The sequence below is a fragment of the Petromyzon marinus genome, chromosome 69 (assembly GCF_048934315.1).
Source record: "Petromyzon marinus isolate PM22_M1 ecotype Great Lakes invasive population chromosome 69, UKy_Petmar_22M1.pri1.0, whole genome shotgun sequence".
In the NCBI taxonomy this organism is placed as follows: domain Eukaryota; kingdom Metazoa; phylum Chordata; class Hyperoartia; order Petromyzontiformes; family Petromyzontidae; genus Petromyzon; species Petromyzon marinus.
In genome coordinates, this window is record NC_133735.1 from 4,806,261 (window position 1) to 4,822,994 (window position 16,734).

The following is a 16,734-nucleotide window of genomic DNA, read 5'->3' on the forward strand; positions in this document are numbered from 1 at the left end:
CTCTCTCACTCACCACTCTCTCACTTACCACTCACTCACCATTCACCACTCTCTCACTCACCACTCACTCACTCACTCACCACTCACTCACCACTCTCTCACCACTCACTCACCACTCACCACTCTCTCACTCGCTCACTCACCACTCTCTCACTCACTCACTCTCTCACTCACCACTCACTCACTCACTCACCACTCTCTCACTCACCACTCTCTCACTCACCACTCACCACTCACTCACTCACCACTCTCTCACTCACCACTCACTCACCATTCACCACTCTCTCACTCACCACTCACTCACTCACTCACCACTCACTCACTCACCACTCTCTCACCACTCACTCACCACTCACCACTCTCTCACTCGCTCACTCACCACTCACCACTCACTCACTCACCACTCACTCACTCACCACTCTCTCACTCACCACTCACTCACTCACCACTCACCACTCTCTCACTTACCACTCACCACTCTCTCACTCACCACTCACTCACCACTCACCACTCACTCACCACTCTCTCACCACTCACCACTCACTCACCACGCACTCACTCACTCACTCACCACTCACTCACTCACCACTCTCTCACTCACCACTCACTCACCACGCACTCACCACTCACTCACTCACTCACCACTCACTCACCACTCTCTCACTCACCACTCACTCACTCACCACTCACTCACTCACCACTCTCTCACTCACCACTCACTCACCACTCACCACTCACTCTCTCACTCACCACTCACTCACCACTCTCTCACTCACCACTCACTCACCACTCTCTCACTCACCACTCACCCTCTCACCACTCACCACCACCTCCCACCACTCCACTCACACACCCCACCCACACCACCACCACTCACCACTCACCCACCACTCACCATCACCACTCACTCACTCACTCACTCTCACTCACCCTCACCACTCACTACCACTCTCTCACCACTCACACACTCACCACCACTCACTCACTCACCACTCTCCACCACTCACCACTCACCACCACCACTCACCCACCCACCACTCACTCACCACTCACTCACCACCACTCACCACCCACTCACTCACTCACACTCACCACTCCCACTCACCACTCACTCACTCACCACTCACTCACCACTCCACTCACCACCACCACTCACCACTCCCCACTCACCACTCACCACTTCACCACTCACCACCCACTCACCACCACTCACCCACCACACACCACTCACTCACCACCACCCACTCACTCACCACTCACCACCCACCACCCACTCCTCACCACCACTCACTCACTCACCCACTCACCACTCTCTCACTCACACACTCACTCACTCACCACACTCACCACTCTCACCACTCTCTCTCACTCACCACTCCTCCTCACCCTCACACCCACTCACACACTCACCTCTCCACACCACCACCCTCACCACTCTCTCACGCACCACTCACTCACTCACTCACCACTCACTCCACTCACACACCCACTCACTCACCACTCCACTCACCACCCACTCTCTCACTCACCACTCTCTCACTCACCACTCACTCTCTCACTCACCACTCACTCACTCACCACTCACTCACCACTCACTCACTCTCTCACCACTCTCTCACTCACCACTCACTCTCTCACTCACCACTCACTCACTCACCACTCACTCACTCACCACCCTCACCACTCTCTCACTCACCACTCTCTCACTCACCACTCACTCACTCACCACTCACTCTCTCACTCACCACACTCACCACTCTCTCACTCACCACTCACTCACTCACTCACCACTCTCTCACTCACCACTCACTCACCACTCACCACTCACTCACCACTCACTCACTCACCACTCACTCACTCACCACTCACTCACTCACCACTCTCTCACTCACCACTCACTCTCTCACTCACCACTCACTCACTCACCACTCACTCACTCACCACTCACTCACTCACCACTCACCACTCACTCACTCACTCACCACTCTCTCACTCACCACTCTCTCTCTCACTCACCACTCTCTCACTCACCACTCACTCTCTCACTCACTCACTCACCACTCTCTCACTCACTACCCTCTCACTCACTCACCACTCACGCACTCACCACTCTCTCACTCACTCACCACTCACTCACTCACCACACACTCACCGCTCTCTCACCGCCCTCACCGCCCTCACCGCCCTCACCGCCCTCACCGCCCTCACCGCCCTCACCGCCCTCACCGCCTACTCTCACCCACATTCACTCTCCTCCCTCTCCTCCCTCTCCTCCCTCCCCCTCCCCGCCACGGCAGCCCAACTGAAGCACATCGCCTATGGCACCCAGCGCTACACGCTGGCGCAGCGCGGTGACGACGCCGACGCCGATGCCGACGCCGACGCCGACTCCGCCGACTCCGCCGACGACGACGGCGAGCTGGCGACGACGCTGGAGCTGCGGCGAGGCGACAGCGTGCTGGAGATCCACGTGGCGAGCGCCGCACTCGACCCGGCCGTTCTGGCTAAGCTCCTCGCGCCGCATGGGCACGGCACCGGCGCCGCCGGTACCGCCGCCGGCACCGCCGCCGGCACCGCCGCCGCCGGCGCCGCCGCCGGTGCCGCCGGCGAGGCGGTGGTGCTGGAGGACGTGAGGACGCTGTGCACGCTGGACTTCTACGACTTTGAGACGCGGGTGACCCTCAATCACCCCACTCAACACACTCAACACACTGTCACCCCACTCAACACACTGTCACCCCACTCACTCAACACACTGTCACCCCACTCAACACACTGTCACCCACTCAACACACTGTCACTCACTCAACACACTGTCACCCCACTCAACACACTGTCACCCCACTCACTCAACACACTGTCACTCACTCAACACACTGTCACTCACTCAACACACTGTCACCCCACTCACTCAACACACTGTCACCCCACTCAACACACTGTCACTCACTCAACACACTGTCACCCCACTCAACACACTGTCACTCACTCAACACACTGTCACCCCACTCAACACACTGTCACTCACTCAACACACTGTCACTCACTCACTCAACACACTGTCACCCCACTCACTCAACACACTGTCACTCACTCAACACACTGTCACCCCACTCAACACACTGTCACTCACTCAACACACTGTCACCCCACTCAACACACTGTCACCCCACTCACTCAACACACTGTCACTCACTCAACACACTGTCACTCACTCAACACACTCAACACACTGTCACCCCACTCAACACACTGTCACTCACTCAACACACTGTCACCCCACTCAACACACTGTCACCCCACTCACTCAACACACTCAACACACTGTCACCCCACTCAACACACTGTCACCCCACTCAACACACTCAACACACTGTCACCCCACTCAACACACTGTCACCCCACTCACTCAACACACTGTCACCCCACTCAACACACTGTCACCCACTCAACACACTGTCACCCCACTCACTCAACACACTGTCACCCCACTCACTCAACACACTGTCACTCACTCAACACACTGTCACTCACTCAACACACTGTCACTCACTCAACACACTGTCACCCCACTCAACACACTGTCACCCCACTCAACACACTCAACACACTGTCACCCCACTCAACACACTGTCACCCCACTCACTCAACACACTGTCACCCCACTCAACACACTGTCACCCCACTCACTCAACACACTGTCACCCCACTCAACACACTGTCACCCACTCAACACACTGTCACCCCACTCACTCAACACACTGTCACCCCACTCACTCAACACACTGTCACCCACTCAACACACTGTCACTCACTCAACACACTGTCACCCCACTCACTCAACACACTGTCACCCCACTCACTCAACACACTGTCACTCACTCAACACACTGTCACTCACTCAACACACTGTCACCCCACTCACTCAACACACTGTCACCCCACTCAACACACTGTCACTCACTCAACACACTGTCACCCCACTCAACACACTGTCACTCACTCAACACACTGTCACCCCACTCAACACACTGTCACTCACTCAACACACTGTCACTCACTCACTCAACACACTGTCACCCCACTCACTCAACACACTGTCACCCACTCAACACACTGTCACCCCACTCAACACACTGTCACTCACTCAACACACTGTCACCCCACTCACTCAACACACTGTCACTCACTCAACACACTGTCACCCCACTCAACACACTGTCACCCCACTCACTCAACACACTGTCACTCACTCAACACACTGTCACTCACTCAACACACTCAACACACTGTCACCCCACTCAACACACTGTCACTCACTCAACACACTGTCACCCCACTCAACACACTGTCACCCCACTCACTCACCACACTCAACACACTGTCACCCCACTCAACACACTGTCACCCCACTCAACACACTGTCACCCCACTCAACACACTGTCACCCCACTCAACACACTGTCACCTCACTCACTCAACACACTGTCACCCCACTCAACACACTGTCATCCCACTCAACACACTGTCACCCCACTCAACACACTGTCACCCCACTCACTCAACACACTGTCACCCCACTCAACACACTGTCACCCCACTCACTCAACACACTGTCACCCCACTCACTCAACACACTGTCACCCCACTCAACACACTGTCACCCCACTCACCACACTGTCACCCACTCAACACACTGTCACCCCACTCAACACACTGTCACCCCACTCACTCAACACACTGTCACTCACTCAACACACTGTCACTCACTCAACACACTGTCACTCACTCACTCAACACACTCAACACACTGTCACCCCACTCACTCAACACACTGTCACTCACTCAACACACTGTCACCCCACTCAACACACTGTCACCCCACTCACTCAACACACTGTCACTCACTCAACACACTGTCACCCCACTCACTCAACACACTGTCACTCACTCAACACACTGTCACTCACTCAACACACTCAACACACTGTCACCCCACTCAACACACTGTCACTCACTCAACACACTGTCACCCCACTCAACACACTGTCACCCCACTCACTCACCACACTCAACACACTGTCACCCCACTCAACACACTGTCACCCCACTCAACACACTGTCACCCCACTCAACACACTGTCACCCCACTCAACACACTGTCACCTCACTCACTCAACACACTGTCACCCCACTCAACACACTGTCATCCCACTCAACACACTGTCACCCCACTCAACACACTGTCACCCCACTCACTCAACACACTGTCACCCCACTCAACACACTGTCACCCCACTCACTCAACACACTGTCACCCCACTCACTCAACACACTGTCACCCCACTCAACACACTGTCACCCCACTCACCACACTGTCACCCACTCAACACACTGTCACCCCACTCAACACACTGTCACCCCACTCACTCAACACACTGTCACTCACTCAACACACTGTCACTCACTCAACACACTGTCACTCACTCACTCAACACACTCAACACACTGTCACCCCACTCACTCAACACACTGTCACTCACTCAACACACTGTCACCCCACTCACTCACCACACTCAACACACTGTCACCCCACTCACCACACTGTCACCCCACTCACCCCACCCTCTCACCACACCCCACTCACCACACTGTCACCCCACCCACTCACCACACTGTCACCCCACCCTCTCACCACACCCCACTCACCACACTGTCACCCCACCCACTCACCACACTGTCACCCCACCCACTCACCACACTCTCACCCCCCCCTCCCCGCACGTGGTAGAGCACCAGGGTGGCGCAGGGCCTGCGGCCGGCGTTCCGCGACACGGCACGCTTCTGCGTGAGCCCTGGCGCCGACGCCGCTCTGCTGGAGGAGCTGCGCGGCCACCACCACCACCACCACCACCGGGCCGGCGTCGGCGGCGCCGGCGGTGCGGCGCTGCGGCTGCACTTGGTGGAGGGCTCTCGCCACCGCACGCTGGCGGCTTGCACCCTGCCGCTGGGCGCGGCGCTCACAGGAGCCGCACGGGGCTACGGCACAGCAACCCTGCTCAGTGAGACTCACACAGAGACACACAGACTCGTCATAGAGACCCATGGTCATCATAGAGACACACAGACTCGTCATAGAGACCCATAGGGTCATCATAGAGACCCATAGTCATCACACAGAGACACACAGACTCACACAGATCCACTCTCACAGAGACCCACAGACTCACACAGATCCACCCTCACAGAGACCCATAGACTCACACAGAGACCCACAGACTCACACAGAGAGCCATAGACTCATCATAGAGACACACAGACTCATCATAGAGACACACAGACTCACACAGAGACACACAGACTCGTCATAGAGACCCATAGACTCACACAGAGACACACAGACTCGTCATAGAGACCCATGGTCATCATAGAGAGAGACCCATAGACTCGTCATAGAGACCCACAGACTCATCATAGAGATCCATAGACTCATCATAGAGACACACAGACTCACACAGAGACACACAGACTCACACAGAGACCCACAGACTCACACAGAGACACACAGACTCGTCATAGAGACCCATAGTCATCACACAGAGACACACAGACTCATCATAGAGACCCATGGTCATCATAGAGACACACAGACTCACACAGAGAGCCATAGACTCACACAGAGACACACAGACTCATCATAGAGAGACCCACAGACTCATCATAGAGACACACAGACTCATCATAGAGAGCCATAGACTCATCATAGAGACCCATAGACTCATCATAGAGACACACAGACTCATCACACAGCAGAGACCCATAGACTCATCACACAGCAGAGACCCATAGACTCACACAGAGAGCCACAGACTCACACAGAGACACATAGACTCATCATAGAGACCCATAGACTCATCATAGAGACACACAGACTCATCATAGAGACCCACAGACTCACACAGAGACACACAGACTCATCATAGAGACCCATGGTCATCATAGAGAGAGACCCATAGACTCGTCATAGAGACCCACAGACTCATCATAGAGATCCATAGACTCATCATAGAGACACACAGACTCACACAGAGACACACAGACTCACACAGAGACCCACAGACTCACACAGAGACACACAGACTCGTCATAGAGACCCATAGTCATCACACAGAGACACACAGACTCATCATAGAGACCCATGGTCATCATAGAGACACACAGACTCACACAGAGAGCCATAGACTCACACAGAGACACACAGACTCATCATAGAGAGACCCACAGACTCATCATAGAGACACACAGACTCATCATAGAGAGCCATAGACTCATCATAGAGACCCATAGACTCATCATAGAGACACACAGACTCATCACACAGCAGAGACCCATAGACTCATCACACAGCAGAGACCCATAGACTCACACAGAGAGCCACAGACTCACACAGAGACACATAGACTCATCATAGAGACCCATAGACTCATCATAGAGACACACAGACTCATCATAGAGACCCACAGACTCACACAGAGACACACAGACTCATCATAGAGACCCACAGACTCATCATAGAGACACACAGACTCACACAGAGACACACAGACTCATCATAGAGACCCACAGACTCATCATAGAGACACATAGACTCACACAGAGACACACAGACTCGTCATAGAGACCCACAGACTCACACAGAGATCCATAGACTCATCATAGAGACCCATAGACTCATCACACAGAGATCCATAGACTCATCATAGAGACCCACAGACTCATCATAGAGACACATAGACTCATCATAGAGACACACAGACTCATCATAGAGACCCATAGACTCATCACACAGAGACCCATAGACTCATCATAGAGACCCATAGTCATCACACAGAGACACACAGACTCATCATAGAGACCCATAGACTCATCATAGAGACACACAGACTCATCATAGAGACACACAGACTCATCATAGAGACACACAGACTCGTCATAGAGACACACAGACTCATCATAGAGACCCATAGTCATCACACAGAGACACACAGACTCATCATAGAGACCCACAGTCATCACACAGAGACACATAGACTCATCATAGAGACACACAGACTCACACAGAGACACATAGACTCATCATAGAGACCCAGACTCATCATAGAGACCCATAGACTCATCATAGAGACACACAGACTCATCATAGAGACCCACAGACTCATACAGAGACACACAGACTCATCATAGAGACACACAGACTCATCATAGAGACACACAGACTCATACAGAGACACACAGACTCATCATAGAGACCCACAGACTCATCATAGAGACCCACACACTCACACAGAGACACACAGACTCATCATAGAGACCCATAGACTCATCATAGAGACCCATAGACTCATCATAGAGACCCATAGACTCATCATAGAGACACACAGACTCACACAGAGAGCCATAGACTCATCATAGAGACCCATAGACTCATCATAGAGACCCATAGACTCATCATACAGAGACACATAGACTCACACAGAGACACATAGACTCATCATAGAGATCCACAGACTCACACAGAGACACACAGACTCATCATAGAGACACACAGACTCACACAGAGACACACAGACTCATCATAGAGACACACAGACTCATCATAGAGACACACAGACTCGTCATAGAGACACACAGACTCATCATAGAGACCCATAGTCATCACACAGAGACACACAGACTCATCATAGAGACCCACAGTCATCACACAGAGACACATAGACTCATCATAGAGACACACAGACTCACACAGAGACACATAGACTGATCATAGAGACCCAGACTCATCATAGAGACCCATAGACTCATCATAGAGACACACAGACTCATCATAGAGACCCACAGACTCATACAGAGACACACAGACTCATCATAGAGACACACAGACTCATCATAGAGACACACAGACTCATACAGAGACACACAGACTCATCATAGAGACCCACAGACTCATCATAGAGACCCACAGACTCACACAGAGACACACAGACTCATCATAGAGACCCATAGACTCATCATAGAGACCCATAGACTCATCATAGAGACCCATAGACTCATCATAGAGACACACAGACTCACACAGAGAGCCATAGACTCATCATAGAGACCCATAGACTCATCATAGAGACCCATAGACTCATCATACAGAGACACATAGACTCACACAGAGACACATAGACTCATCATAGAGATCCACAGACTCACACAGAGACACACAGACTCATCATAGAGACCCACAGACTCACACAGAGACACACAGACTCATCATAGAGACCCATAGTCATCACACAGAGAGCCATAGACTCATCATAGAGACCCACAGACTCACACAGAGAGCCATAGACTCATCATAGAGACCCATAGACTCATCATAGAGACCCATAGACTCACACAGAGACACATAGACTCATTATAGAGACCCATAGTCATCACACAGAGACACATAGACTCACACAGAGACACACAGACTCATCATAGAGACCCATAGACTCATCATAGAGACACATAGACTCATCAAAGAGACCCATAGACTCATCATAGAGAGAGAGCCATAGACTCATCATAGAGACCCATAGACTCATCATAGAGACACACAGACTCACACAGAGACACACAGACTCATCATAGAGACCCATAGTCATCACACAGAGACACACAGACTCATCATAGAGACCCACAGTCATCACACAGAGACACATAGACTCATCATAGAGACACACAGACTCACACAGAGACACATAGACTCATCATAGAGACCCAGACTCATCATAGAGACCCATAGACTCATCATAGAGACACACAGACTCATCATAGAGACCCACAGACTCATACAGAGACACACAGACTCATCATAGAGACACACAGACTCATCATAGAGACACAAAGACTCATACAGAGACACACAGACTCATCATAGAGACCCACAGACTCATCATAGAGACCCACAGACTCACACAGAGACACACAGACTCATCATAGAGACCCATAGACTCATCATAGAGACCCATAGACTCATCATAGAGACCCATAGACTCATCATAGAGACACACAGACTCACACAGAGAGCCATAGACTCATCATAGAGACCCATAGACTCATCATAGAGACCCATAGACTCACACAGAGACACATAGACTCATTATAGAGACCCATAGTCATCACACAGAGACACATAGACTCACACAGAGACACACAGACTCATCATAGAGACCCATAGACTCATCATAGAGACACATAGACTCATCAAAGAGACCCATAGACTCATCATAGAGAGAGAGCCATAGACTCATCATAGAGACACATAGACTCATCATAGAGACACATAGACTCATCATAGAGAGAGACCCATAGACTCATCATAGAGACCCACAGACTCACACAGAGAGCCACAGACTCACACAGAGAGCCATAGACTCACACAGAGACACATAGACTCATCATAGAGACCCAGACTCATCATAGAGACCCACAGACTCACACAGAGAGCCATAGACTCATCATAGAGACCCATAGTAACCACACAGAGACACATAGACTCACACAGAGAGCCATAGACTCATCATAGAGACCCATAGACTCACACAGAGGCCCATAGACTCACACAGAGACCCATAGACTCACACAGAGACCCATAGACTCACACAGAGAGCCATAGACTCATCATAGAGACCCATAGACTCACACAGAGACCCACAGACTCACACAGAGAGCCATAGACTCATCATAGAGACCCATAGATTCACACAGAGATCCATAGACTCACACAGAGACCTAAAAACTCAAACAGTGACCTACAGACTCACACAGAGACCCACAGACTCACACAGATCCACTCTCACAGAGACCCATAGACTCACACAGAGACCCACAGACTCACACAGAGAGCCATAGACTCATCATAGAGACCCATAGACTCACACAGAGAGCCATAGACTCACACAGAGACCTAAAAACTCAAACAGTGACCTACAGACTCACACAGAGACCCACAGACTCACACAGATCCACTCTCACAGAGACCCATAGACTGACACAGAGACCCACAGACTCACACAGAGAGCCATAGACTCATCATAGAGACACACAGACTCATCATAGAGACACACAGACTCATACAGAGACACACAGACTCATCATAGAGACCCACAGACTCATCATAGAGACCCACAGACTCACACAGAGACACACAGACTCATCATAGAGACCCATAGACTCATCATAGAGACCTATAGACTCATCATAGAGACCCACAGACTCATCATAGAGACACACAGACTCACACAGAGAGCCATAGACTCATCATAGAGACCCATAGACTCATCATAGAGACCCATAGACTCATCATACAGAGACACATAGACTCACACAGAGACACATAGACTCATCATAGAGATCCACAGACTCACACAGAGACACACAGACTCATCATAGAGACCCACAGACTCACACAGAGACACACAGACTCATCATAGAGACCCATAGTCATCACACAGAGAGCCATAGACTCATCATAGAGACCCACAGACTCACACAGAGAGCCATAGACTCATCATAGAGACCCATAGACTCATCATAGAGACCCATAGACTCACACAGAGACACATAGACTCATTATAGAGACCCATAGTCATCACACAGAGACACATAGACTCACACAGAGACACACAGACTCATCATAGAGACCCATAGACTCATCATAGAGACACATAGACTCATCAAAGAGACCCATAGACTCATCATAGAGAGAGAGCCATAGACTCATCATAGAGACACATAGACTCATCATAGAGACACATAGACTCATCATAGAGAGAGACCCATAGACTCATCATAGAGACCCACAGACTCACACAGAGAGCCACAGACTCACACAGAGAGCCATAGACTCACACAGAGACACATAGACTCATCATAGAGACCCAGACTCATCATAGAGACCCACAGACTCACACAGAGAGCCATAGACTCATCATAGAGACCCATAGTCATCACACAGAGACACATAGACTCACACAGAGAGCCATAGACTCATCATAGAGACCCATAGACTCACACAGAGACCCATAGACTCACACAGAGACCCATAGACTCACACAGAGACCCATAGACTCACACAGAGACCCATAGACTCACACAGAGAGCCATAGACTCATCATAGAGACCCATAGACTCACACAGAGACCCACAGACTCACACAGAGAGCCATAGACTCATCATAGAGACCCATAGACTCACAAAGAGAGCCATAGACTCACACAGAGACCTAAAAACTCAAACAGTGACCTACAGACTCACACAGAGACCCACAGACTCACACAGATCCACTCTCACAGAGACCCATAGACTCACACAGAGACCCACAGACTCACACAGAGAGCCATAGACTCATCATAGAGACCCATAGACTCACACAGAGAGCCATAGACTCACACAGAGACCTAAAAACTCAAACAGTGACCTACAGACTCACACAGAGACCCACAGACTCACACAGATCCACTCTCACAGAGACCCATAGACTCACACAGAGACCCACAGACTCACACAGAGAGCCATAGACTCATCATAGAGACACACAGACTCATCATAGAGACACACAGACTCATACAGAGACACACAGACTCATCATAGAGACCCACAGACTCATCATAGAGACCCACAGACTCACACAGAGACACACAGACTCATCATAGAGACCCATAGACTCATCATAGAGACCTATAGACTCATCATAGAGACCCACAGACTCATCATAGAGACACACAGACTCACACAGAGAGCCATAGACTCATCATAGAGACCCATAGACTCATCATAGAGACCCATAGACTCATCATACAGAGACACATAGACTCACACAGAGACACATAGACTCATCATAGAGATCCACAGACTCACACAGAGACACACAGACTCATCATAGAGACCCACAGACTCACACAGAGACACACAGACTCATCATAGAGACCCATAGTCATCACACAGAGAGCCATAGACTCATCATAGAGACCCACAGACTCACACAGAGAGCCATAGACTCATCATAGAGACCCATAGACTCATCATAGAGACCCATAGACTCACACAGAGACACATAGACTCATTATAGAGACCCATAGTCATCACACAGAGACACATAGACTCACACAGAGACACACAGACTCATCATAGAGACCCATAGACTCATCATAGAGACACATAGACTCATCAAAGAGACCCATAGACTCATCATAGAGATAGAGCCATAGACTCATCATAGAGACACATAGACTCATCATAGAGACACATAGACTCATCATAGAGAGAGACCCATAGACTCATCATAGAGACCCACAGACTCACACAGAGAGCCACAGACTCACACAGAGAGCCATAGACTCACACAGAGACACATAGACTCATCATAGAGACCCAGACTCATCATAGAGACCCACAGACTCACACAGAGAGCCATAGACTCATCATAGAGACCCATAGTCATCACACAGAGACACATAGACTCACACAGAGAGCCATAGACTCATCATAGAGACCCATAGACTCACACAGAGACCCATAGACTCACACAGAGACCCATAGACTCACACAGAGACCCATAGACTCACACAGAGAGCCATAGACTCATCATAGAGACCCATAGACTCACACAGAGACCCACAGACTCACACAGAGAGCCATAGACTCATCATAGAGACCCATAGACTCACAAAGAGAGCCATAGACTCACACAGAGACCTAAAAACTCAAACAGTGACCTACAGACTCACACAGAGACCCACAGACTCACACAGATCCACTCTCACAGAGACCCATAGACTCACACAGAGACCCACAGACTCACACAGAGAGCCATAGACTCATCATAGAGACCCATAGACTCACACAGAGAGCCATAGACTCACACAGAGACCTAAAAACTCAAACAGTGACCTACAGACTCACACAGAGACCCACAGACTCACACAGATCCACTCTCACAGAGACCCATAGACTCACACAGAGACCCACAGACTCACACAGAGAGCCATAGACTCATCATAGAGACCCACAGACTCACACAGAGAGCCAGTCATCATACAGAGACACATAGACTCACACAGAGACACATAGACTCATCACACAGCAGAGAGCCATAGACTCATCACACAGAGACACATAGACTCATCATAGAGAGCCATAGACTCACACAGAGACCCATAGACTCATCACACAGCAGAGACCCATAGACTCATCACACAGCAGAGACCCATAGACTCATCACACAGCAGAGACCCATAGACTCATCACACAGCAGAGACCCATAGACTCATCACACAGCAGAGACCCATAGACTCATCATAGAGACCACACGAGTAAGTCTGACCACACCAGTGAGTCTGACCACACCAGTGAGTCTGACTACATCAGTGAGTCTCACCACACGAGTCTGACCACACCAGTGAGTCTCACCACACCAGTCTGACTACACCAGTGAGTCTGACCACACCAGTGAGGCTCACCACACCAGTCTGACTACACCAGTGAGTCTCACCACACCAGTGAGTCTCACCACACCAGTGAGTCTGACTACACCAGTGAGTCTCACCACACCAGTCTGACCACACCAGTGAGTCTCACCACACCAGTCTGACCACACCAGTGAGACTCACCACACCAGTCTGGTCACACCAGTGAGTCTGACCACACGAGTGAGTCTGACCACACGAGTGAGTCTGACCCCACGAGGCTGACTACACCAGTGAGTCTGACCACACCAGTGAGTCTGGCCACACGAGTCTCACCACACCAGTGAGTCTGACCACACCAGTGAGTCTGGCCACACCAGTCTGACCACACGAGTGAGTCTGACCACACCAGTGAGTCTGGCCACACGAGTGAGTCTCACCACACGAGTGAGTCTCCCCACACGAGTGAGTCTGACCACACCAGTCTGACCCCACCAGTGAGTCTGACCACACGAGTGAGTCTCACCACACCAGTCTCACCACACGAGTGAGTCTCACCACACGAGTGAGTCTCACCACACCAGTCTCACCACACGAGTGAGTCTCACCACACGAGTGAGTCTCACCACACCAGTGAGTCTCACCACACCAGTGAGTCTCACCACACGAGTGAGTCTGACCACACCAGTCTCACCACACCAGTGAGTCTGACCACACCAGTGATGCTCACCACACCAGTCTCACCACACCAGTGAGTCTGACCACACGAGTGAGTCTGACCACACGAGTGAGTCTGACCACACCAGTGAGTCTGGCCACACCAGCCTGACCACACGAGTCTGACCACACCAGTGAGTCTGACCACACCAGTGAGTCTGACCACACCAGTGAGTCTCACCGCACCAGTGAGTCTCACCACACGAGTGAGTCTCACCACACCAGTGAGTCTCACCACACCAGTGAGTCTCACCACACCAGTGAGTCTCACCACACCAGTGAGTCTCACCACACCAGTGAGTCTGACCCCACGAGTCTGACCCCCGCTCACCCCCTGCACTGCTTGGCACAGCAGGCGTGGACGGCGAGGCGCTCCCTCTGGGCTCGCTGGAGTTCTGGGTGCGTCTCCGCGTGCCTGTGGAGCCCTGCCTGCAGCTGTACGCACAGCGGGTACAGGCCCTGGGCGGCCTGCAACAGGGCCCGGGAGCCGCTCACTTAGACCACACGTGGCAGGCAAGGCAGGTGGGTGGGGTGGTGGGTGGGTGGGGAAGGGGGTTGGTGGGTGGTGGGTTGGTGGGTGGGGTGGTGGGTGGTGGGTTGGTGAGTGGGTTGGTGGGTGGGTGGTGGGTTCCTGGGTGGGGTGGTGGGTTGGTGGGTGGGTGGGTTGGTGGGTGAGTGGTGGGTTGGTGGGTGGTGGGTTGGTGGGTGGTGGGTTGGTGGGTTCGTGGGTGGGTGGGTGGTGGGTTTGTGGTGGGTGCCTGGTGGTTGGGTGGGTGGGTGGTGGGCAGGTGGGTGTTGGGTTGGTGGGTGGGTGGTGGGTGCCTGGTGGGTTGGTGGGTGGGTGCCTGGTGGGTTGGTGGTGGGTGGGTGGTGGGTGGGTGTGGTGGGTGTTGGGTGGGTGGGTGGTGGGTGTGGTGGGTGTTGGGTTGGTGGGTGGGTGGTGGGTGGGTGTGGTGCCTGGTGGGTTGGTGGGTGGGTGTGTGGTGGGTGTTTCGTTGGTGGGTGTGGTGTGTTGGGTGTGTGGTGTAATTGGGTGAGGTTGCGACCGTGAGTGAGAATGTCTCTCACTCCCCACCGCCACCCCAGATCTGCACCGGCGCTCCCACCACCACCACCACCGCGGCCACCGCGGCCACCGTGCCGGGCCCCTCCGTGTCCGAGCTGCAGATCGCCGTGCTGGGCTGCGACGGCCTCGGGGCCCGGCCGGCCCGGCCCGGCCGCCGTGTCCGGCGGGGCCCGCCGGCGCCGTACGTGGCCTACCGCTTCTACGACTTCCCCGACCGGGCCACGGCCACGGCCCCGGTGGGCGAGCGCCGGCCACGCTTCCCGCCGCGGGCGACGCGGCGCTCTACCCGCTGGGCGTGCCGTGCACGCGGCTGCACCAGTTCCTGCGGCGGGAGGCGCTGGCGCTGTACGTGCTGGACGACTGTGGCGGTGGTGGCGGTGGTGGTGGTGGTGGTGGTGACGGTGTGGCGGAGGAGGAGGAGGAGGAGGAGGAGGAGGGAGACGCGGTGCTGCT

At 52.4% G+C, this 16,734-nt stretch overlaps 1 protein-coding gene across 1 annotated transcript in view; it reads left to right on the top strand.

The window, feature by feature from the left end:
• Positions 1 to 16,734, top strand: part of LOC142906723 (protein fantom-like) — a 37,933-nt gene that overhangs the window by 20,952 nt on the left and 247 nt on the right. The window contains exons 9-12 of the mRNA XM_076055107.1: positions 2,298 to 2,674; positions 5,792 to 6,062; positions 15,571 to 15,737; positions 16,302 to 16,682. Coding sequence (XP_075911222.1) covers positions 2,298 to 2,674; positions 5,792 to 6,062; positions 15,571 to 15,737; positions 16,302 to 16,682 — 1,196 coding nt within the window. The remainder of the gene's footprint in view (positions 1 to 2,297; positions 2,675 to 5,791; positions 6,063 to 15,570; positions 15,738 to 16,301; positions 16,683 to 16,734) is intronic.